The 26,108-nt window shown below is 40.5% G+C and overlaps 1 protein-coding gene across 1 annotated transcript in view; it reads left to right on the top strand.

Annotated features, from left to right (window-relative positions):
• Nucleotides 1–7,889: 7,889 nt before the first annotated feature.
• Nucleotides 7,890–26,108, top strand: part of smpdl3a (sphingomyelin phosphodiesterase acid like 3A) — a 34,160-nt gene continuing 15,941 nt past the window's right edge. The window contains exons 1-6 of the mRNA XM_003215588.4: nucleotides 7,890–8,191; nucleotides 15,576–15,789; nucleotides 19,593–19,737; nucleotides 23,121–23,217; nucleotides 23,668–23,846; nucleotides 24,259–24,439. Coding sequence (XP_003215636.1) covers nucleotides 8,089–8,191; nucleotides 15,576–15,789; nucleotides 19,593–19,737; nucleotides 23,121–23,217; nucleotides 23,668–23,846; nucleotides 24,259–24,439 — 919 coding nt within the window. The 5' untranslated portion in view covers nucleotides 7,890–8,088. The remainder of the gene's footprint in view (nucleotides 8,192–15,575; nucleotides 15,790–19,592; nucleotides 19,738–23,120; nucleotides 23,218–23,667; nucleotides 23,847–24,258; nucleotides 24,440–26,108) is intronic.

Raw genomic sequence — 26,108 nt, 5'->3', positions numbered from 1 at the left:
ACATAAAGGAAGTACTGTGGAACTTTCCTGGTGAATTGCAAAGATGTAGATTATATACCCAAGTATAAACTGATCTCATGTATAAAATGAAAGCATGTTTGGGGGCCAAAAGTATGAATTTTGATATTACCCATGGATAAGTTGGGGATCATTCAATGGAGAGAAGAAAGCATTAATTTGATTCAGGGGCCAGCCACCCCTGGCTGCCGCCACCATTTCTGTACCTAGGCATTCAAAAAAGCCAGGAATAGCAGAGAGAATGGCAGAGATAAAAGAGGAGGTCTGTGCTTCTTTTAGGTTCACCTAGGAATGAATAAGCTCATGCCTTTTGCCACTCTACTCAGAGAAGAGGATGGTTCCTCTTCTGATGGTACAGTTCTGTAATCTCATTGAGTCAATTAAGATTTTTAAGGGTGAGTTTTTGTCAAATATTTCTAGGATTATACATGAGCATATAGGCTATATTCAGAGCACCAGCAAGTGTGCCCTAATATGCATTGGGTTGTATCAATGTGCACTGGCACTTCCTAGAGCTGTGGTTCTCAACCTGGGGTTCCCAGATGTTTTTGGCCTCCAACTCTCAGTAATCCTAACATCTGGTAAACAGGCAGGGATTTCTGGGAGTTTTAGGCCAAAACACCTGGGGACCCACAGGTTGAGAATCACTGTCCTAGTGTGTCCTGATACACATCTAGTATCTGAGATGGGTTCTACCAATGCCTATCCAGAAAACAACTAAGGATTGCTGATGCACATTGGTTCATTGTACCTCAGTCCCAATGCACAATGGTCACTTCTTTAATCCTCCTTCATAGTAATGTTACAGCAACCCCTTGTCAAACACAGACACTATGAAACTGCTGAATTCTATTTCTCACAAATGTAAGTCCATGTATAGATAGATACAAATCTACTCAATTATAGCCAATGTCTTCTGTATTCATTACTAAGTTATGCTGGAAATATTTTGCCCACAGTATCAGAAACACTATCTATATCACCTGTAAGCGGAACAGAACCAGAAGGGAGGGCAATAATATGTGGACTTTGTGTAAAATTCCAGGAATTATTCAAGGTGACTACACACAGTCAAAAAATTGTCTGAAAGCACCTATGAACAAAACGGAGACATGTAAACTGAATTCTTAGCAGGGGGAGATGGCTGAGTTGAAGATAATCTTGTAATGGGATTTTACAACGGGATTTCATTTATCCTTTTATGTCACTGTGGACCTTATGCCTCATGTGGATTGGACTCAGTCCTGAGCCCTTAAAGATCATGAAGGGATGTGAATGCTGACTAAAGGAATGAATAGTGACTATCAGATTTCTTGTGGTTTGCACTGGGACTGGTGGATTGAATGTGTTGTGCACAATATTGTGGAGCAGGAGAGTGTGCTTCGGGCACATTATAATTGTCATGAATTATTTGGCCTCCTCTGTGTGCATGGTATGTAGGTTTGCCATAATCAGAAACTGATTGATGGTTTTGATGGTATTTCCAGTTATACCTGCAGAGTATCTGCTGCTTTATGTTATTTTGGATTTACTGGGTTGTTTCCCCTTTCATGAAGTAGTAAAATAAGCATTATGATTTAGGAGTACACCAGTTTGAATACTCACCCTGGTATGCACTTATTTTGTGGCCAAAATCAAGCCAATGTCTTTCAGCTATGGTTTCACATCTGCAGTATGAGGATAATAATTATAGACTCCGTAGGCTTTGTAAGAATTACTGACACTGAGATAATGTAATAGAAGCAGTTCCAACATGCTAAAGTGCCACATGAGTGCTAAATATTCATGTATTGCAGTACACAATGAAGAAGACCCCTACAGTACTATATATATTATACCTGCAGGGAAAAATCGTATGGGCACAAGGATATAATTCAACATACATTCAATCAATATAAATCTACCCAGGCTGCAGCTCGACCTCACTGTGCATAATATTTGATGTTTGATATTACAGTGGGAGCTGGTATTGCTGGTGACATTGGAAAGTATTAACAGGGTTGCTACTGGGGTGCACATAAGACTAGCATTTATTCGAGTATACAATTCTGATACAGGAAATGCTAGAAGGACTGGCATAAATGAAGAATCATGTGAATCTTTGCAAGACTGTAGACTATTTGTGCAAGCTTATAATACTCCCCTCCATGGCCTGCAATGTTTTGTGACTGCGGTATGGTAATACACATTGTGTCTGTAATCCATTAATACAGCTCACATCACTGCTGTCTGGTTTGTGGGCTCAAAGCAGATGACTGCCTTTCCCATGCCTCCTCTTCCCAGAGATGTGAGAACAAGGTTGTTGACTTCATCTCCATGGAAAAAGCTATCATTTGAATGGAGTTAATTTCCATGGCAACTGATTTATGGTGGTACCAAGCGAAAGAAAAAGACAATTAGGTTCCAGGTGGGAAGGAGAGAAGAAGCAGCAGAAGTGTGCACTGGGTTTAAATGATACATATTCAAAATGCACACACTTCTTCTGTTCGGTGAAATCAATTCACATCCCAGGTATACTTAAAATGAATTATTCTCCCTCTCTTTCCTACCTACATACTTCCCTTTATGCACAGCAACAACCAAAATAAAATGTTATTGACCTGCTACTGACCATGCAAGCAACAGAAGTGTACATCAAAGTACTTAGAATAATGCTGTTTCCAAAATCTTTCAGAATGTTTTATAGTGAGAATAAAGCATAGAGTGGATTTTTCTTTAAAATACAAAATAAAACACAGATGAAGGAAAACTATATCAATTCATGGACATTTCATCAAAGGTACAAGCAAATATATGAGATGCAAGTATGAAAGGCAATTAAGGTGAGCCTCCAAATATCCTCCATTGGATCACAATGGTTTCCCCCCATTCTCTAACTTTTTGTTATTAGGCCCTCTGTATGTAAGCTACATAAAGGACAATACATTTAGGTAAAGGTTTTCCAAGTATGAAGGCTCAGAAATTCTGGCTCTGTATAATTCAGTTTGCATCAACGGAAGTAAACAGGATGAAAGTGGAATGTGGGGAGGAGAAAGAAACTGGATTGTTTTAAAAGCAGCTCAAAAGTGGAAAGATGGAGAATTAATCTGGAAATCCCTGCTAAATCAGGACTGTTGGAGGGTATCAAATCATCAGTTCCTTTCTTCACCCCATTCCCAAACTTATTTATTTATTATTTATTTACAGTACTTGTACCCCGCCCTTTTCACTCTCGAAGGGGGACTCAATTGACACTAGGCTGTGTCAATCGAAACAACTTGTTTTATCTGCAGCTAGTATTTCTAATGTTTTACATTGTCATTATGTATGTGTGTGATTCTATGGTTTTATCTATATATATAAAAGGGTAATGAAATTTCGGCCTAGGACAAAACAACAAAACTACACATCCCAGAAACACTAAACTTGGCAGCACAACCCCTCATCCATGCCTCTATGTTCATACAACAAAAAGAAAAGAAAAATCAAGTCCTAATTAGAGGGGGAGGAATAACTGTTTTTATCCAATTGCTGCCAGTTAGAAGGCTAAGCTCTGCCCACTTGGTCTCCTAGCAACCCACTCAGCCCAGGGGACAGGCAGAGTTAGGCCTCACTTAGGCCTCTTCCACACTGCCTATAAAATACAGATTATCAGATTTTAACTGGATTATATGGCAGTGTAGACTCAAGGCCCTTCCACACAGCTATATAACCCTGAGTCCCCTCGGGTGAGAAGGGCGGGGTATAAATGTTGTAAATAAATAAATAAATAAATTTATAATCTTATATTATCTGCTTTGCACTGGATTATCTTGACTCCACACTGCCATATAATCCACTTCAGTGTGCAGTCGGACACAACTGGACTTAATGTCAGGAGAAAACCTTTACCCTTTACCTTAACTACCACCAATTCCTTAATAATTTATTTCCCATACCACCGTACTTCACCACAGCAATGCGTGGCCGGGCACAGCTAGTCATTTTATATTTATGTATTGTCTATATATGCACCCTGAGTCCCTTTGGAGAGATGGTGGCGAGATAGAAATAAAATTTATTTAATTTTTATTATTCAGGTTTTGGGGTTGATTTTTTTTGTCAAATATCTAGATGAACATGTGAATATAATTCCTTTTTGCTTTGCTCAGCATAAGATGGCCTCATTCTGACCTATATACACCTGTTAAACGTATTAATTTGACCAGTTTGAAATTATAGACTACTCAGATGTGTTTGGCATAGTTGGGCAGTCAGAACTCCCTGCCGCCTTTGAAGCAGTTCAGGGAATCCCAAATGGGCCCGATCTGCCATTCCAAAAATTGCATTTAGCAGCCAGTGGAGAAGAGCCCTTAGAGATTTTCTAGAGAGGTGTTCTTTTGGGTTAAAAAGACAGTGTTTATTTATTCACATTTTTTCTACTTTCATGGGGGTTGTCTGACCCTATCCCCATAAATGTGGAGGTATGACTACAAATGAGTTTGATGTGCCTAACTACCCTGCGGCACTTTACAAGTAAGGATGGTTCTATACAGAGCCCCTGGGAGCATATGTAGAGCCTGGGAACCAGTGCTCTAAGACAGTGGCTCCCAATCTTTTTTTGACCAGGGACCACTTGACCAGGGACCACTCTCCACCAACTCCTTCTGCGCCTGGAGCCTGGAGCAACATCAATACCAGACAATTTCACCCTATGCCTGGAGGCTCTGTCAAACTGGCTACGTGCTAGTAGACTGAAGGTGAACCCGGCGAAGACTGAGATTCTCTGGCATGGCCGCTCGACTGGTTTGACCCATTTGCTACCCACCTTCGATGGTGCTGCCCTATCTCCTTCGCCTGCCGTTAAGAGCCTGGGTGTCGTCTTGGATTCGCAGCTGACAATGGAAGCTCAGGTCACTTCTGCCAGCAAACAGTTCTTTTTCCATCTACGTCAAGCGAGGCAATTGGCACCCTATCTATCTGATGAGGCTCTGGCAACAGTCATCCACACCACGGTCATGTCTAGGCTGGACTATTGCAACGCCCTGTATGTTGGCCTTTCAATGTCTACGACCCGAAAGCTCCGTATTGTTCAGAATGCGGCAGCCAGGCTACTCACAAGAACACCCATGAAATGCCACATAACACCAGTCCTGCAGCATTTGCATTGGCTTCCAACTGATTAACGTGGTTTATATAAGAAGCTAGTTCTGACCTTTAAAATTCTTTACGGCCAGAGCCCATCGTACCTTAGGGATCGTCTCTCCTTCTCCCATCGTCGGAGGTCACAACGACCATCCCAACGCGACTTACTTTATGTACCGGATCCTAGAGAAATGCACTTGGAAAGGACCAGACGCAGAGCTTTTTCTATTTCTGCCCCTGCCTTATGGAATGCCTTGCCGCCCTATATGAGAGCCATGCATGAGTTAGGGCCTTTTACCCTAGCACTCAATACCTGGCTTTTTACTAGAGCTTTTGATCTATGTTAATTTTATCAATATTTGTATGTATGTATTTTTATCCTTTACAATTTAGTTTGTAAATCGCCTAGAGCATCTTGGATGGAGGGCGATTAATAAGTAATTAAATGATGATGGTGATGATGATTAGTACCAAAGGGGTTACAAATCAGTTTTTGATCAACTTTAGATTCGGTTTGGTTATTTGGGGTGCTGATTCAGAGAATTGCATTGAATAGACCACATCAGCTCTAGCTTCTGATACAGAACATATGCCATCCAGTAGTTGCCATTTGCCCACCCACAGAAAACCATATTTAATAATCTAAAGCTGATGTGGTCTATCCAATGCAATTTTCTGAATCAGTACCCCAAATCACCTCAAAAATAGGCCTAACACAAAAAACAGCAAGAATTTTTTTTGTTAGGCTGTGTTATTGTTCGTGGATTTTGTTAACGCTCATGTAAAAAAAAAAAAAAAGAAGGGGAGGGGGCTGAGGTTGAAAAAAATGCAAATCGTGGAGTGCAATACCCAAGAAACCATTCCTAACAGCTAATAATTATAACAACAACAACAACAACAACAACAACAACAACTTTGAAGGTCTAAACAGGGTCTTACAAAGAGCTGCTTTCCCATTACAACTGATGTGTGGCAATGAGAGCTAATAATAATGACTTTGGGGGACTCTCCTCTCTCTTGCTTTTTTTGCGTGTCCTGTCAGGCAGCCCACGGGTTGGGAACCACTGCTCTAAGGTACTGTAAGCTTAGAACCATGGCACTATCTATATAATGCCATATAATGGAACTGTACTGAACTGGATTATATGAGTCTATGCTGTCATATAATGTACTTCAATGCAATTGAACAGCATTTTGAAACTGCATTATATGTAAATGGCCCTGCCTGTAATGTAATGCAGGAGCCCCGATGGCGAAGTGTGTTAAAGCACTGAGCTGCTGAACTTGCAGACCGAAAGGTCCCAGGTTCAAATCCCGGGAGCGGAGTGAGTGCCCGCTGTTGCTCCAGCTTCTGCCAACCTAGCAGTTCGAAAACATGCCAATATGAGTAGATCAATAGGTACCGCTCCAGTGGGAAGGTAACGGCGCTCCATGCAGTCATGCCGGCCACATGACCTTGGAGGTGTCTACGGACAATGCTGGCTCTTCGGCTTAGAAATGGAGATGAGCACCAACCCCCAGAGTCAGACATGACTGGACTTAACATCAGGGGAAACCTTTACCTTTTTAATGCAGTTTGAACTGCATTATATGGTTCAACACTGACTTTACAATGTAGTTCAATCTGCAGTATATGGCAGTGTAGAATCAACCTCAAAGCATGACACTTCCCTGTCTTTGGACTAGGGCCCAAACTGGATCTCCACTGTCCTATATCCCAGGATCTTATCCCAGATTTTCTTGTCCCAGATTATCTGGTAATGTGGAGCCCCTGGTGGCGCAATGACCCTTGTGCTGGCAGAACTGTTGACCAAAAGGTCAGCGCTTTGAATCCGGGGAGCAGGGTGACTTCCCTTCTGTCAGCTCCAGTTCCATATGGGGACATGAGAGAAGCCTCTCACAGGATAGTAAAACATCAAAACCATCTGGGAGTCCCCTGGACAACATCCTTGCAAACAGCCAATTCTCTCACACCAGAAGCAACTTGCAGTTTCTCAAGTTGTTCCTGACATAAAAATATAAAAAAATCTGGCAAAGACTCATATAATCCAGTTCAAATCAATTTCTGGGATCAGATCCTGGCATATAGGGCAGTGTAAAAGGGGGCCCAGAGCTCTACCAGTTGAATGTCTGCCATTGGGACCCTAAGGAGAGAAACCTTTTTCTTTCGAGGCTGGCTCTACACTGCCCTTTATGAGGATCAGATCCCTGATTATCTGCTTTGAACTGGATTTTATGACTCTACACTGGTAGATATTCTTGAAAAAGAAGACAACATGGGATCAGATCCTGGAATATAGGGCAGTGTAGACCCAGGGCTCTTCCATACAGCCATATAACCCAGAATATCAAAGCAGAAAATCCCACAATATTTGTTTTGAACTGGGTTATCTGAGGCCCCTTCCACACAGCTGAAGAAAATCCCACATTATCTGGTTGAGGAATATATGGCAGTGTGGACCCAGTTCAAAGCAGATATTGTGGGATTTTCTGCCTTGATATTCTGGATTATATACCTGTGTGGAAGGGCCCTAAGTCCACACTGCCACATATTCCAGTTCGAAGCAGACCATTAGAAACTGCGTTTTCGAGGCACCTGGGCTGCGCCGCTCCCGAAGGGTCCTTTCTCCCTCCCCCTCCTCGCCCCTTTTTCTGACTTATGTTTTGGACAGCGTTCAGATGACAACATACGAAGACCTGTCTTTCTAGGCTGGCCAACAAAAACACAGCCTGCAGGTGAAACTTGAGCGAGGAGAAGGAACTGAAGGAAGGAAAGAGGGAAGGAGGGGGGAAGGGATCAGGGATTTACTTTCAGGGCTTCGTGGGCGAAGAGAGAGAAAGCAAAGCAAGGGAAGGGAAGAAGGAAGGAAGGAAAGAAGGGGCCGCGCTTGTTCTCTGCCTCCTCCTCCTCCTGAAGGCGTCACGGGAGAGAGCTTGTCCCGGGACGGAAGCGAGGCTGCGGCGGGCATGGCGAGTCCTTGCCTGTCGCTGTCCCTTTGGGGGCTGCTGCTCCTGCCGCTCCTGCTGCTGTGCGCCCTGACCCTCCGCGCCGCGCCGGCCCCCCGCCCGGGTGAGTGCCGCCCCTCCTCCCTCCCTCCTCCCTCCCTCCTCCCTCGTGGCCAAAGGCAGCTTCGGGACAGCCGAGGTCGCCTCCGGCCCGCGACGCCCAGGCGAGCCAAGGAAGAGGAAGAGGACGGAGAGGGGGGGAGGGAGGGAGACCGAGCTGGAAGTAGCCCCGGGGAACCTCGCTTCTGCCAAGGCCTGGCGCGCCAGACGGAGGTTTCCTTGGCTGCCTCTACGCTGTGGAATTAATGCAGTCTGACACGGCTTGAACTGGCAAGGCTCAAGGCTAGGGAATCCTCAGAGCTGGACTTTGCTAAGGCCCCAGCAAAGCTGAAGTACTTTGGCCACGTCATGAGAAGGCAGGAAAGAGAAGAGAATGATGCTGGGGGAAAAGGAAGGAAAAAGGAAGAGGGGCCGGCCAAGGGCAAGAGGGATGGAAGGCCTGTAAAGGGGGGGGGGTTAAAAAAAACCTGGTTTACGCATGAATTTTAACTGGTTAATCAAATCCCCATGCTAAGTCTATGAGATGCAAAAAAATAAGAGTCCCTCCAGGCACTATCTCAATCAGATATTGACAGGTCTGAACCCGGGGGGGGGGGGGGGGTCAAGGGTTCAACCCCCCCCCCCCGCCCCGAACCGAAATTTTCAAAATGCCTCCCGAAATTTTTTTTCTGGCTACGGTCCTGATGGATGGTATCCTTGAAGTGACTGGCTTGACCTTGAAGAAGCTTGGGGTGGCCACGACCGACAGGGAGCTCTGGTCCGTGAGGCCACAAAGAGTGGGAAGTGACTGAAGGAATAAACAACAACAAGGCCCCAGCACTCTTCTGCAGAGAAGGTTCAAGGGCCTTGCTGGACTACAGCTCCCTCCCATCCTCGGGACCTCATCACACTAGAGCAGAGGTCCTCTCACTAAGGCCCCTGGGCCAGATGTGGCCCTCCAAGGTCATTTATGGCCCCACCCTAACATTTAGACATAGGGTCACCCATAGTCTGAAATGACTTGAAGGTACACAACAACACTCCTAATTAACTTCACCATCTCATCAGCCAAAAGCAAGCCCACATTTCCCATTGAAATACTGGTACATTTATATTGGTTAAAAAATTCTTCATTTTAAATATTGTATTATTCATTCATTTTTTTATACGCCAAATAAGATATGTGCTGTGTGCATAGAAATTCATTCATGTTTTTTTCAAACTATAGTCTGCCCACCCAACAGTCTGAGGGAGGGGGGTTGGCCCTCTGTTTAAAATATTGGAGGATCTCTGCACTAGAGTTTGGATCCACTTTAAATCTACTTTAGGGAGGGGCCTTTAAACAGCTCAGTCAGACAGGTACTGGGCCTCACCAAACTACAAACCCCAGAATTCTGCAGGAGGCAGAAACTGGAGTTAAAGTGGATCCATGCTCTGGAGTGATGAGGCAGGATAGTGGTGTCAAACTGCATTAATGTTGCAGTTTAGAGGCTCCCCTTGTCTTGACACATCTTCTAGCTGGCCTATCCAGATACTTTTTTTACATTATGTGTTGTCGAAGGCTTTGATGGCTAGAATCACTGGGTTGCTGTGAGTTTTCTGGGCTGTATGGCCATATTCTAGAAACATTCTCTCCTCCTGGAGAGAATAGCAGGCATCCTCAGAGGTTGTGATGTCTGTTGGAAACTAAGCAAATGGGGTTTATTTATATATCTATGGAAGGTCCAGGTGGCCATTTGCAACAGTTATTTATTTATTTTCAAAATATATTTATTCAGAGTTTTCTTAATTATTAATAGGTGAAATAGGAAGGGAAAAAAGGGGGAGAGAAAGAAAGGGGAATGGGAATGGGATTGGAAATGAAGGTGGGGATATGGGATAGCAGGGTGGCATGAATAGGAAACTATCTTGGCTTCCCAATCTTCTTCTTTGTATCGTCTTCATCTTTAAGACCTAAGTCCATTTATTTATTGATTATATTCTTCCCTCTTTTTTATTTTTAGGTCTGAGTCTTTCATTCTTTTTTTCTTATTATTATTTTAATAGTCTGTTTCGCTCTGTTGCAAAATCATATATTCCCGAAACAATTTCCAATGTTGGGAGTCACAGGTCTCCCTGTGTTATCTTTCAATAAAAAAGTCAACCTGTCCATGTCCTTTATTTATTTATTTAAAATGTTTATATTCCGCCCTTCTCACACAAAGTGGACTTAGGGTGGAGTACATCATATATACGGCAAGAACTCCATGCTGGGACATAAAATAATTATAATTATAAATATACACAAACATTAAAATCAGTTATATCTACTTTAAAATCAGCTGCCTCAAACAGACAAGAGTTCTTTCTCCCACCCTGGATCTTCCACCAATATATAAACCACACTTGCCTCGTTTCCAACAGATCTCTCAACCTCTGAGGATTGCCTGCCCTAGATGTGGGTGAAATGTCAGGAGAGAATGCTTCTGGAACATGGCCGTACAGCCCAGAAAACTCACAGCAACCCAGTTTTATATTATGATTTATGTTCCAATCATTATGCTATGTTTTGCACATATGCCATCTTTCAAATGGGTGTTTTGGGGACCCCATCACACTAGAGCAGACATGGGCAAACTTTGGCCTTCCCGGTGTTTTGGACTTCAACTCCTACCATTCCTAACAGTCAGTAGGCTGTTAGGAATTATGAGAGTTGAAATCCAAAGCACCGGGAGGGTCGAAGTTTGCCCATGCCTGCTCTAGAACATGGATCTACTTTAAATCCAGTTGCTGCTTCCTGCAGAATTCTGGGGTTTGTAATTTAGGGGAGAATACTCAGCAAGACAGCCCTCGGCCTCACTAAACTACAAGCTCACTAAACTGCCAACCACATTAATTAGTTTATGTATAATGAATTTTAATGGATGGCAATATATTATATTTCATTATGTTGGGGACATGAGAGAAGCCTCCCAACAAGATGGTAACAACATAACCGGCAATTTCCTGGGCAACATCTCTGTAGATGGCCAATTCTCTTACACCTGAAGCGACTTGCAGCATGTTCTTCAAGTCGCTTCTGACATGATAAAAAATGTTGCTCTTCCCAGTTTCCATGCATGGTGAGAGGCCAGTATGTTTGACAGAGGCTCCTTCTCTGGAGGTTTCTAAGCAGAGGCTAGATGGCTGTCTGTCGGAGGTGCTTTGCCTGTGTGTTCCTGCATGGGAGAATGTGGGTACCACAAAATCACCACCACAACAGCAACAATTAGACAGGGCTCATCATATGTAGGCATCTCAGGGTGCCTCTACATTGTAGAATTAATGCAGTTTGATGCCTGCCATGGCTCAAAGCTATGGAATAATAGGAGTTGTAGTTTGATGCTGCACCAGCACTCTTTGGCGGATACAACTCCTGTAATTCCACAGCATTGAGCCTCCCCTTCCCTTCTTTTTCCCTTGTCTAGGGTTCCTTCTACATTGACAGATAATCCAGGTTATCAAAGCAGAAAATCCACATTATCTGTTTTGAACTGGATTATCTAAGGACCTCATCACACTAGAGCATGGATCAAGTTGCTGTCTCCTGCAGAATTCTGGGGCTTGTAGTTTAGGAAGGGGCTTTTAAACTGCTCATCCAGAGAGGTACTGGGTCTCACTAAACTACAAACCCCAGAATTCTGCAGGAGACAGCTACTGGATTTAAAGTGGATCAATTTTTTTCATGTCAGGAGCGACTTGAAAAACTGCAAGTCACTTCTGGTGTGAGCAAATTGGCTATCTGCAGAGATGTTGGCCAGAGGACACCTGGATGCTTGTTTTACCATTCTGTGGAATGTGAATTTTATACAGCTGCATAGAAGGAGCCTAGTTTAAGGGGTTTTAATAGAACCAACATTTAGGCCATTGTGAAGGAGGGCTGGAGGAGTAACCAGATTTTCAGATTGCATCAGCATTTCTGTGGTAAACTGCGGTGCAAGGATGAACTAGGAAAGAATGGGATTCCACTCCAGCCAGTCTAGAGAGTGACTAGTTAAGCACTGAACTCTGGAGACCAAGGTTGAGATCCCACTCAGCCATGGAAGCCCACTGGGTGACTTTGGGCAAGTCAGACACTCTCTGTCTCATTTTACTGCAGGTTTTCTATTCTTATCTGGTGTCCTGAAACAAAAACATGCTTTTAAAGCAGGGGTATTAAAACTTTTTAAGCATGATCTCTTAAAATGTTTTTAAGAATACTTTTAAGAGACCAAAGCGGGGGCAGAGAGTAGTTTTTTTTAAAAAAAGATCACATTCCTATGCACATTGCACATATCTTATTTGTAGTTCAAATAAATGAAATAACAATATATTATTTAAAGTGAAGTACAATTTTAACCAACATAATCTTACCAATATTTCAATGGGAAGTTTGGACCTACTTTTGGCTGATGAGAGAGTCAAATTAATTTGAATTGTTGTTGTTGTTGTGTGCTTTCAAGTCATTTAAGACTTAGGACAGCCCTAAGTCTAAAGTTTAAGGCAGGGACCAGGTCAATGGTTTTGGAGGGCTGTATCTGGCATACGGGTCTTGCTTTGGGGATCCCTGTTCTAAAGGATGGGGTATATGGCAACATAGTATTGTAGGCTTTGCTTGCAACAACAATCCCAAGAACTGTAATGATTAATGCCAGACTTCTGTGCATAAAAGTTTTGCTATATGTGAGCATTCAACAGAACTAATGCAACTTTTTGAGGTTGGTGGATTCCAGGAAAGAATAATCTTCCATTCCTTCCTTCCATGTCTCCAGTCTGTCCTGCACTTTCCAAATCATCCTGCTATCTTCAGATGCATTGAAAACTTCAGTTCAATTGCCAGTGTTGGTGTGAGATTCATTTATGAGTCCATTTGGCTTCTGTATATGGTTTTGAAGAGAGGAGGAGCTCCATCTGGTCCATTGTTCCAAGCAGCAAAATGTCTTGAGTTGGCATATGTTATATACTCTATGAAGAGATACAGTTCAGGAATGGTTTTACCATCTAATCTGTTCTATTTATAATAAGGTTATGGCATCAGGGCAGACATGACATTCAAGTTTCCATTGAATTTCAACCTGTCACACTGATGTTAAAGGGACAAGATCTTTTTAATGGAGACAACAAGGGAGGTTTTCAGAGAATGTGACAGGGATCATTTGAATAAGCTAAAGTTGCCTTGCTGTCATCTGGATATATTTAGTCCTAATCCAGGTTACAGTGTTCAGAAACATGACATGTCTTGATAGAGCAAAACAGACGATTTTATAAGCTCACTTCACTGGAGATAGATAAAAAGTATACTAGTGATATCTGGTGCATAATAGAGAAAGACAGAAGATTTTGTAATCTGTGTGCTGAAAATGACTAGAAAAGGTCCCAATGATATCCGGCACGCAATGCACCAGTCTAGTGCTACTTGGGCTGAGGGACTCCCCCCACCCTCTAAAATGCTGGGGACTGTTTCCATATTTGGATCAATTCGCTAGGATTGTTCATTTTTGGAAAGTCAGCACAAATTGGTAGCACTAGTCCTTGTGCCACCACTTTGGGTGCTTTAGAGTTAGAGAACTATTTGTGGCACAATTCTGATAGCATAGTGTTTTATCTCAGCATCTGTCCTATAAAGCACGCCTTATCTGAAATTGGATATGCCAAAATTGTCCACTAAGATGGCTGAAGTCATGACATCTTTGCTTTCTGATGCTTTCATGTACACACACTTTATCTCAGGCACAAATTTATAAATAAAGTATAATATGCATGTGAAACATAAAATACTTTATGTTTAGACTTGGGCCCCATCCTTAAGATTATGTACACATGTGCAAATACAGTTATTTGCAAATTCAGAAAAAAACCCCAAACAACTTTTTATTCTAAGCCTTTTAGATAAGGGATACTCAGCTTGTATTTAATATTCTTTCTTAGTCCACAGATTTTGAATATATAACCTTTACATCTCTTTAAGCCCATTAAATTCTATGGTGTTAATCTTCAGTGCCCTTTAGTAGCTCTTACTATCAAGAGTGTTATACTACACACAATGCATCACATACCAAGCAAATAACTGCTCAAAGGATAATAAAGAAGTTTGCTGTTGCTGAAGGTATGCAGTGTTTTGAGAACAAGGACTTTGAACTCTCCCTCAGGATTATGTTCCCTTCCTTCATGCTATTCATTTCCTAAACAGTTGTACAGTATCAGGCTGTTTCTTCCTTTTCCCATCAGGGCCTATAATCATTTTACCCACCTCTATTCTAATGTGTAATTATCACAAGGTTGGAAGGTGTCCTAACAATATAGTAAGTTAGGACGTTATCCCACCGGGGGTGGGAGGTGGGGGAGAGTGTCATATTACTGTGGCATTATGTCCCGTTGCATTATAAAGCAAATCATATCATTTCTCAGATCCCATCACATCTTATTTCTTGCTTTTTCTCCTGAAATAATCCATTTGCAGTTCCCACCCACTCCATTTTTTTTTAAAAAAAAGAAAGCCATGGGAAAAGACTTTGGGGATACTTGGCTTTCCCTGCCAATCCTGCTACTCTGGAGTAGACCCAAGGCACTGATCTTAACTAGACACCACTTTGGGAATAGTGGATTTTCCTCCCAGTCTCAATACTCTCAATTGTGAAAGTCTGAAATTTAAAAAGCTATCCTGTTTCCCCAAAAATAAGACATCCCCTGAAAATAAGACCTAGTAAAGGTTTTGCTGAATTGCTAAATATAAGGCCTCCCCTGAAAGTAAGACCTAGCGAAGTTTTTGTTTGGAAGCATGCCTGCTGAACAGAACACCAGAGCATGCAGGATTAGTAAATGTACATATCATAGATTGTTGTACATGGAAATAATGGTAGTAACAAGACATTTTTGATAGAATTCACAGTTTGTCTGGTTATGCTGGTTTGTGATGACAACTACTGTACAGTATATAATGTTCATTTTTTTTGTTCAACAATAAATGTGAATTCTTCTTCATGGAAAAATAAGTCATCCCCTGAAAATAAGACTTAGCACATCTTTGGGAGCAAAAATTAATATAAGATTTTCGGGGAAACACGATACTAGTACCACAACTTCAAAAGTCAAGAATACGATGAAGGGAAATGACAAAAAAAAAAGATATTTTGAAATTTTGGTTTTTTGAATGATTAAATTATTTTTAAAAACTTACGAAGCCAGACTCGTGAAGCAGGATTTTGGGAAAGAAATGTCAGTGCTTGGTAAAGGACTGCCCACATGAAAGCCCCTTACTCCACATCAATGAAGCAATCAAACACAGGCAAATTTGAACATGTTCAAAGTAGTGTTTACTTACCCTGAATTTTAATTTTTAGGGTTGCAGTATTCAGTAGCTCAATAAGAAAAACCTGTATCTAACTTCTATTATTTTCCCCCTCTAAAAACAGGGGAGTTCTGGCATATCACTGATTTACACTTGGACCCCAGCTACCACATTTCAAGGAATCACACTCGGGTATGTGCCTCTTCCAAAGGAAAAAATGCCTCCAACCCTGGCCTATTTGGAGATTTTATGTGTGATTCTCCATATCAACTTATTTTATCAGCTTTGCAGTACATAAAAGATTCTGATCAACAGGCATCTTTCATGATATGGACAGGGTAAGTAAGGCACCAGTATTTCCAACAGAAAATTACTTGAAACATCACAGCAAATTTATATAGGCTAATTATTATTTTATTTATTTATTACATGCATTTATACCCTGCCCTTCTCCCCGAGGGGACTCGGAGCGGCTTACATTCTGCCACGAGGGCCAGCAACAAATATACTATAAAACAAAACAATTAAAACATGATAAAAAGTATACAAAAATTAAAACGCTGCAAGGCAGTGATATTGCACCATCCTCAGTCATTCAATATTATTTATTATTTATTATATATCTTCCTTTAAAAAAAGTTACATTAACTTTAGGAAAGAAATACATATTCTGTTGGTTTTAAAACCCTGAGGCATGAAGGTATTGCCATATTTTCCCAAGGTATTGCAGAAATGTTACTTCTACAGGTGATCTAGAATTCACTGAAAAAGATTGAGTGCTTCCCCCCAACAACCATGGCCTGGTACCTGGATTGCAGTGGTACCTGGATTGCAGGTCTAATGAGCCACAACCAACATGGCCAGGGGTGAGTGATAGTGGAAGCTGTTGTTTAAGGCCCCTTCTATACTGTCATATAACATTCAGATTAATTGCTGGATGGTTAAACAGCTTAAAACATGGCTCTTCTGGTGTGCATTTGAACAACCAACAGCATGATAGACCCCCATCATTGATATACTGCTTCCTCACACTTTATTTTCCTCCCTGTCCATCTTATTCCAAATCTTTTCAGGCAACTCTTCAACACTTGTCCATGCACCTTATTAAATGATCTTGAAATGATTCACTTTTATATGACCGTCCCCATTTTATCCATCAGTGGTGATGCTTGGTTTTACCTCATTTTTATATAGTAACGATGGTAGTATACTGTATTCTGTGTTTTAACTGTAATTGAATTATTTAATTGATTATTTTATTTGATTGTTGTGTGGATACTGTTTTTAGTTATTGAACCTTGTTTCAACTTGTTGTGTTTTGTCCCTGTTTTGGGCTTGGCCCCATGTTAGCCACCCCGAGTCCCTTTGGGGAGATAGTGGCAGGATAGAAAAATAAAGCATTATTATTATTATTATTATTATTATTATTATTATTATTATTATTTTCATCAACATCTGTTTTGATAATCTGGATTATATGGCAGTATACAAGAGGCCAGAGTTGACTTGAAGGCACATAAAAATAACAAAATGTGTGTTGTCGAAGGCTTTCACGACCAGAATCACAGGGTTGTTGTGTGTTTTCCGGGCTGTATGGCCATACATCATGCTTCTGGAACATGGCAATACAGCCCAGAAAATACAACAACCCCAACATAGTATGTGATACTCCAGTTACTATTAGGCCCCTTCTACATTGCCATATAATTCAGTTGAAAGCAGATAATCTGGATTTTATATGGTAGTGTAGGAGGGGGCTCTGTTTTAGGGCCATATTACCATAGGATTTTGTAAAGAAGTGTGTTTTTATTTTAGTTTACAGATGTCATGTTTAACTGCATTTTAAAAGTCAGGTTTAACTGTGTTTTAAAAAGGGTTAACATTTCAGTTACTCAGCACTCAGAGTTGGTTGCCATGGAGAAGGGGGCGGAGCCAACTGGGTTAGCTGAAGAGAAAGCAGAATTTGGAGGGAAAACTCAGTCAGTCAGTGTGTCTGTGGTCAGCGAACCACAGGGAAGTATGGGCTCTGTTGAAGCTCAGGGAAGGCTGATCCTAAGTTAGGGGATCAGGGATAAAATAAGTTTGGTGACTTATTTTAAGGTAGTCTGTAATTGGATGAATTACAGGGAAGACTGATTCTCAGTTGGAGAATCAGGGAGACTCAATTGATCATTTTGAGTCAATTTAAAATAAGTTTGGTGACTTATTTTAAGGGTGTGTGCGCTCTGGTGAAGCTCAGGGAAGGCTGATCCTAAGTTAGGGGATTAGGGATAAAATAAGTTTGGTGACTTATTTTAAGGTAGTCTGTAATCGGAGGAATTGCAGTTAAGACTGATTCTCAGTTGGAGAATCAGGGTGGCTCAAAGGTTGGATTTGAGTCAGTTTAAAATAAGTTTGGTGACTTATTTTAAGGTAACCTGTTTCCAGATAAGGAACAGATAGTCTGTGACTGAAATTCACAGGGCAACTGCAGGTTTAGGCAGTAGAGAAAGAAGTGACATTTTAGGACGTTTGAATCACCTCATTCTGTTATTAGAACTGTTCAGTAACATGCCTCAAACAAGAAGAAAAGTCATTGTAACCATCAAGCTTGTGCCTAAATAAATGTGTTATTATTCCTTCAAACATCTCAGTCTCTGTCATACATACACACATCAAGAGTAAACAAGAAGAAAGAAGAAAAATAAAAGTCTTCTCTCTAAGTAGCTAGTAGCTACGTATTCCTATAGTGGTGGCAAGAATTGATGATCCCCTTTGTAATTTGGTGGCAACATTTTAAAACCTCTATAATTTGGTGGCAGCTTTTAAATAAAAGCATCTTTAATAACTGGTGGCAGCGGATATAGTTATATATATAATATAATTTAATAAAAACATCATCCTTCTCCACAATTGGTGTCAGAGGTGGGATTAAAAAAGATTTCTCCTCCTGCCTGACATCTTTACAGATTTCTTTGACAAGATTTGTGCAGAGGGGTTTTTCCATTTCTTTCCTCTAAAAATGTAACTTGCTGAAAACATGTTTCCATGGCTCAATGGGATCCATACCTTTGTCACTGGGAGTCCTAGCCTAACATCAAACTACAACATCATACTGGCTCTATTCCCATCAAAGGACTGATTCCCCATCTCTCTAGTTTTCATTTAAGATGTGCAATATTGTAGTGTCTTCTCTTTCTCCAGATCTCACATGGAAGCAAATGAAAGGATTAATAAAGTTCCATTTTCTGGACTAGTTAGACATGAATACTGGAAACTGAAAGTTGCACAAGCTGCTGTTCTTTTTAATTGGGAAGTTGGTTATAAAACAATATTTATGACACATGAAAACCTTTCATGTTTGTTTGTTCATTTCAAACTGTTGGCATATGTTAATTATAGTATGCAGGCAGTCTCTGAGTTACAGTCATCTGACTTACAAACAACTCACAGTTTAAAAAGGGGGTGAGACAACAGGAAGTGAGAGAAATCTACCCCTCAAAAGGGAAATGCCCTCCTGAAAGAATTATCATGGGGAAAAGGAATCTCAACGGAAGGTCCTTCCAGACAGGCCCTATATCCCAGGATCTGATTCCAGACTTTCTGCTTTAAACTGGATTATATGAGTCCGCACTGCCACATTCTCTGTAATAAACAGAAAACCTGGGATCAGATACTGGGATAAAAGGCTTTGTGGAAGGGCCCTGAGGCCCCTTCCACACAGCTGTGTAAAATCCATATTGAACTGGATTATATGGCAGTGTGGACTCAAATAACTCAGTTCAAAGCAGGTATTGTGAGTTATCTCCCTTGATATTCTGGATTATATGGCTGTGTGGACAGGCCTTGAAGCTTTCTCTCCAATCCTTCTGTCCACAACATGCCATTTCTTTTTCAAAATCCAATTATCATTGGTACAGAAAGTGAGATAAAATCTTTTGAACAGAGGCACAGACAGCAAAACAAACACCACAGGGGTATTAACCCTTCCCTATGCTATCCAAAACACACACACATATTTGGCTGGAGTTTTGTTCTTAACTTGGAGACTGCCATTATATTGTTCTTTGTATGTGATATTGCACCAAAAAACCCAGTTTAATTTCTACAACCACAAACTATCATCTTTTTTTTTTACTTTTGCTTTTCCTTTTACTTAAAGAGACAGTCCTCCTCATGTTCCAGTGAAAGAGCTGTCCACAAAAATAGTCATCGACATTATTGGTAACTTGACTTCTACCATAAGAAGCTTTCTCCCAGATCTCCAGGTTTTTCCTGCATTGGGAAATCATGACTATTGGCCACAGGTATAAACATGTTTCTCAAGTATGTTAATAGTATGTTAGCCTGATACTCTGTTAGTTTACTCATGCTGAATTAAGTGTATACACAAGTAAATGTATATAACACTGTTTTAAAATTTCATAGGACATATATATGATTCAGAAATTCTTCAATTGCTTGCAGTTTTTTAAAATGTGTTTTCCTACAGGTCCTATATTTCAATATATAAAGTACAACTGTACTATTGGGGTTTTTTTCTTGCGTGTCAGTGTTGAAATGGTTTTGATCAATTGGTTATGTTGCAAACAATATAGACTCCAAAATGCCCTTGAGTTTCAAGATCCCCTCTGGCAGAGGAAGGTGGCATATATGGCAAATTTTTATATTTTGTATTTACACAGGACTGTTTGGACTTGCCGATACTAAACTGACATACAGATCTTGCAATTGAGTTGAATTTTAATTGTTAAAATAATTAGAGGCTTGGAATTTTAACTGATAATATCTAGTGGAAAGATCAGCTGAAACATTTGAATCCCGGGAGTGGGGTGAGCTTCCATCTGTCAGCTTTAGCTCCCCATGCGGGGACATGAGAGAAGCCTCCCACAGGATGGTAAAACATTAAACATCCGGGCGTCCCCTGGGCAACATCCTTGCAGACGGCCAATTCTCTCACACCAGAAGTGACTTGCAGTTTCTCAAGTCGCTCCTCACACGAAAAATATATATATATTAGTGCATTTGAGCCTAAATTTATTTAAATGCATTAGTTTATTTTTGTGAAAAGTCTAGTAATATCTTTGGATTATAACCAGACTTTCACTGCTTGTATTTTGACATTATGATTAACCAGAGTTCTTTGGAACTGTGGTTCATTGTGAAAGAATAAACTTTCTGGTATTGCACATTCCTCAATTGTTCCTAGTTAGTTGTTCTTGTTAATAGCACTGGTAAACAAGCCATGGTTTTGTTGTCTGTGATTAGGTCTCTATGACATCTTAACTGGGATTTCTTCTTTATTGTTGTCTTAATGAGTCAGAAACTAAAAAATGAAAAAATGGCATGGCTATTGTTAGGTTATTACTAAATCAGTTTTTCTAGGGCCTTTACTATAGCAGGGTGCACAATGACACTTGTGGATATCTCAGCAATGCAATAGGTTTTACAATGGCTTTCTTAAAATAGTCCATGTTATCTGATTCCAGCAAAAAGTCAGGCTTCCGCATGGAGCAGAATGAAGTATCAGAATAAAAGGATAGTAGAATCAGTGGTTGTAGTCAGAATGTGAAAAGAGAACTAGAATATAACCCTCTAAAGCCCCTCAGGTATATACATAAAAAAACTGTTACCAGAAAAAAAAATTAATTTCAGCGCCATCTTTTTCAGCTTTGGTTTTTCTCATACTGCTGGTTGATATTAGATGAAGTTTCACAAATAAGGCTAGTGCTGAATTTTGTAGTATCTAAGCAGCCCAATTGGCCAAGTGAAATCTTAATTTGTTACTGATAAATAAATTTCCATTCATGAAATTGAGTTGGGCTCAGCTGTCTTGGGGTGTGTTTATGTGTATATAAATAACACTTTTAAAATATTTTGATATATACATTTTCTTCACATTTTGAAATAAATAAATCGCATCTGTTGTGATTTTTAACTTGGAACATACATTTTTCCTTCCCACTTTCTTGTTGTATGAATTTGTCCAATGTGTTTGCACTCACAGTGTTAGGATCATTAAAGAAGAAAAGTTTAAATGCAATGGTTAGCCTCAGACCCCACCTACACTGCCATATAATGTAGTTAAACTGCAATATGAAACTGCAGGGGCCACACTTAGATTAGGTCCATGAAATCATTGTGATTTAACTAAGTTCATATTGATTTAGTAGATCTACTCTAGTTGAAACTACCACTTCAGTTTACAACTTGGGACCCTTCCACACAGCCATATAATCTAGAATATCAAGGCAGATAATCCACAATATCTGCTTTGAACTGGGTTATCTGAGTCCACACTGCCACATATTCCAGTTCAAAGCAGATATCACACTCCACTCTTATTGATTGAACTCTGTAATGAGATCCTTAATTGCCTCTTGCAGAGTCTGCTGAATTTTATCTTACAGTTTGTATATTATGTTCAGACTCTAATGTTCTAATGTTGATGTTTTATGCTGGTTTGTATGTTTATACTATTTTACCTGTTTTACATTGATTTAATTATGCAGTATTTTATTGTATGTTGAAACTGGGCTTGTCCCCATGTGAGCCGCCCTGAGTCCACTCTGCGCCAAATTGCTATGTGTGTGTGTGTGTGTAAAGAAATCCTTGCAAAGTTGCTTGCAAAAGATCTCTGCAAAAAGGGAGCTGAGTTTTTTGCAGAGGCAAGCCACGCCTCAACAATGTATCGGTTTACTGGCAGATGGCTCAGTTGGTCAGTTGGGAATCTGGGCTTGCAGAGAGAGCACAGAAAAGACAGGCTCTCTAGCTACGGTCAAGTAGCAGTTTAAATATGCTATGCTGGATATATTGAATGCTGTTTGATTAGTTATTGATCCTATGCAACTACAAGGACATTGTACGATTGCTGAACTGTTTATTTAACTTCAACTCAACAAGTAAAGTTCTTTTGTTCTTTCAATTCCTCTGCCTGGTCTGAGTCTTTTGCACATGGTGTTAATTGGACACTGCTGGTTCCGCTATACACACTCGCTAACAAACTCTGTAATGAGATCCTTAATTGCCTCTTGTAGAGTCTTCTGAATTTTATCTTACAGTTTGTATATTATGTTCAGACTCTAATGTTCTGATGTTGATGTTTTATGCTGGTTTGTATGTTTATACTATTTTACCTGTTTTACATTGATTTAATTATGCAGTATTTTATTGTATGTTGAAACTGGGCTTGTCCCCATGTGAGCCGCCCCGAGTCCCCTCTGGGGAGATGGGAGCGGGATATAAAAATAAACTTATTATTATTATTATTATGTGGGATTTTATTCAGCTGTGTGGAAGGGCCCTTGGATTAATGACTTTGGAAACTGAAATTGGCTAAGACAGCAAACTTTAAATCTGATAAGGCACAGCATGATCCCCATATCCAGGGACCAATCCCTGTGGTTTCATTTATCCACTTCTGACATAGTATAGTAACTCTATGCATTTTTTCTAGGTTCTCCAGCATAACTTTATGGTATTCTCTGGAAGTTTTCAATTTCAATTGGGTTCTCTCTTGTTTGGTGGTTTTGTGTATCTACACAAAGTCTGGGAACACATCCCCTGTAGATATGGGTGCCATACTGCCTATTGTAGATCCCATTGTATTAGTTAAGTTATGCCTTTGTATGTTATATTTGGCCATGTTTTATCAGAAGTCGCAGATCTAAGGAGATGTCTGTATTTAAAGGATCAGATGCCCGTGTCTGCCAATGAAGTTTACAATGCTGCAGCAAATTTCTGGAGACCTTGGCTTACTGATGAAGCTGTCAATACCTTAAGAAAAGGTAAGAGTGTTCATTTAATTGATTTCCTATTTTTAGTTGCCTGTGTTTAATATAAATTACATTGGAATACCAACAAGTTTGAAAATTCCTCTCCCTTCTGTTGTTGAACTATCAGAAAAACTGATCATTCTTCTTTGGTGACAGAATAAAACATTTTGTGACAACCCCCACAATGTTAAATGTTTTCATGACAGATGTGGCCTTTCTCAGTAGTGTTTACATACTTATGTTAAAAAAATATTTCAGGAACTATTATAGACTTCCTTTTATAAAGCAATAAAATAGTTAATTTGTAATTGTAAATGTGCAGATTATCTGAATGTAGAAGATGAATAATGGATGGATAATTATTTCAGAGTACAATCATTTACTTTATTTTAATCCCAAAATGTTTACTTTTTCCAACTAATTTGAGACCGCAAAATGTAAATTTGGTCTTTCCCCCTACAGGTGGTTTTTATACACAGATATTTCATCCCAACTCATCTGCTCAGCCTCTTAGGATAATAAGTTTAAATACAGTCTTATACTATTCTCCTGACAATATGACTCTGAATATGACAGATCCAGCAAACCAGTTTGAATGGCTGGAAAATGTACTAGAAACAGCGGAACAGAACATGGAAAAGGTAGGCATTACTGAGAGGAAACAGTAATAGTGGGATAATTCAGCAGGAAGGCCTCCGCTGCTTTGCGGGGAAGCCATGCCAAATACCTGTCTAATGATGCAGTTCCTTGCTTCTTCCGTGGGAGTGGATATCCACAAACAATCATCCATACATAATATTTAAGTGCAAATATAAAATCCCAGGAATTGATGTGGTGATGTCAAATTGGACATTGGAGTTGCTTTTGTCTAAAAATGTGAAGCAGCTGAAATAATATGCATCTGGTTAGCACTTTAGGACCTAAAACATTTCCATAAAGGAAATGTAACCTGCTGAATTTGGGATCTCCTAGCATAAAAAACAGACATAGCCACTTAAAGAGAGAAAATGTATTAAATGAACCCCTTGTGATGCTTGTATTCTGGTTCCCTAGGTGTATGTGATAGGGCATGTACCAGTAGGCTATCTGCCTTATATGCGAAATATTACTGCCATGAGGAAACACTACAATGAGAGGTTGATAGAAATCTTTCGGAGACACAGCAGTGTTATCGCTGGCCAGTTTTTTGGGCACACTCACAGAGACAGTGTCATGGTTCTCCTGGATGAAAAGGGTAAGGATGGTTGTGGGGAACAACTGGTTAGCTGGTTCTGTGGGATAAGCATCAGCAACATTTGGTGCTTTGAGGATAGTGGATTCTGACACTATCCTTTGCAACCTGAGATTATACTGCCTAAAAGTCAATATTTGGGTTCATAGTATTATAAACAAATACATGGTACACTTCATTTGTTCTTTCCCTCCTTTTAATAATAATAATAATAATAATAATAATAATCATCATCATCATCATCATCATCATCATCATCATCATCATCATCATCATACTTTATTTTTCTATCCCGCCACCATCTCCCCGAAGGGACTCGGGGCGGCTAACATGGGGCTGAGCCCAAAACAGAAACAAAGTATAACAATTTAAAACACATATTGATAAGTAAATACAAAGATACAACAATCAAATAAAATAATCGATTAAAACATAACATACAATAAAACATATAATGACCAAGCAAAGTGAAGCAATGAAACAAACATCAACCACTATGGCTAAAAAGGGGTCGGGCATATGAAAATACACGATTTCAAGGCCTTTTAATAAAGTGCATGGACAGTGTCAGAGAGTCAGCTGGGATAATGTGGGATAGGATAAATAAGAAGGGAAATAAAGTGCTGAGAAGTAATGTATCAGTGATAAGGGTCTATCATGTTGGTGGTTATTCAAACGCACACTGGCAGAGCCATGTCTTCAGCTGCTTGATAAAGGCAGACAGGGTTGGGGCCAGTCTAATCTCCCTAGGGAGAGAATTCCAAAGCTAGGGGGCCACTACAGAGAAGGCCCCCTCTTTCGTTCCAGGAAGCTGGGCCTGCGATAGTGAAGGAAACGAGAGGAAGGCCTCCCCTGAGGATCTAAGAGATTGTGCAGGCTCATGGGGGAAAGGTAGACGGGTCCCGAGCGGTTAGGGCTTTATAGGTGAGTATCTTCACCTTGAATTGGGACTGGAAAATGACCGGCAGCCAATGGATCTCCTTAAACAGGAGGGGGAGTTGACCGCTCCCTGTAAGTTGCTCCAGTTAGCAGTCTGGCTGCCAATCGTTGGACTAGTTGTAGTTTCCGGGCTATCTTCAAGGGTAGCCCCATGTAGAATGCATTTCATTTTAATCCATCCTGGAGGTAACTAAGGCATGGATCACCGTGGCCAAGTCAGACTTCATGAAGCTTTAGTTGTGCAAAGGCCCTCCCAGCCTTTAAACATTATTTAATTTATTAACAGCATGACTTAGTCTCATTTTTACAAAGCAAGCAAGAAATTTACTGGGTACTGTATATTATTTTCTCCCAAATATATATTTTAGTGTTTATGTGAAATCTTTGGTTCATAGGTTGACAGCATGAGAAAATAATAATGAATTTACCATTCTACTAAAACAGCTCTCCATGGGTCAAAACCTCATTTGTTCTCATAGTAATAATTTACTCACTCTGACATTTCTTAATATAGTAGAGTTCTGGTTATCCGAGATAAACGGGTGGGCTGAATGTCGGATAACTGGAACTGTTGGCTAATAGGGAGGCGGTATTATCCCTCCCGGCAAGCCGGGTGCTTGCGGAAGGAAAGAGCCTCCTCCCTTCAGTAAGCCACTGGTTTAGAGAAGTCCGGGCCATGCTGCTGCCTAGCAACACGGCCCGGGCTTCTCCAAATTTGGGTGCTTGCTGAAGG

This window comes from Anolis carolinensis, chromosome 1 (assembly GCF_035594765.1).
Source record: "Anolis carolinensis isolate JA03-04 chromosome 1, rAnoCar3.1.pri, whole genome shotgun sequence".
NCBI classification, from domain to species: Eukaryota; Metazoa; Chordata; class Lepidosauria; order Squamata; family Dactyloidae; genus Anolis; species Anolis carolinensis.
The sequence above is the reverse complement of the archived record's forward strand: the minus strand, read 5'-3'. Positions and strand labels throughout refer to the sequence as shown.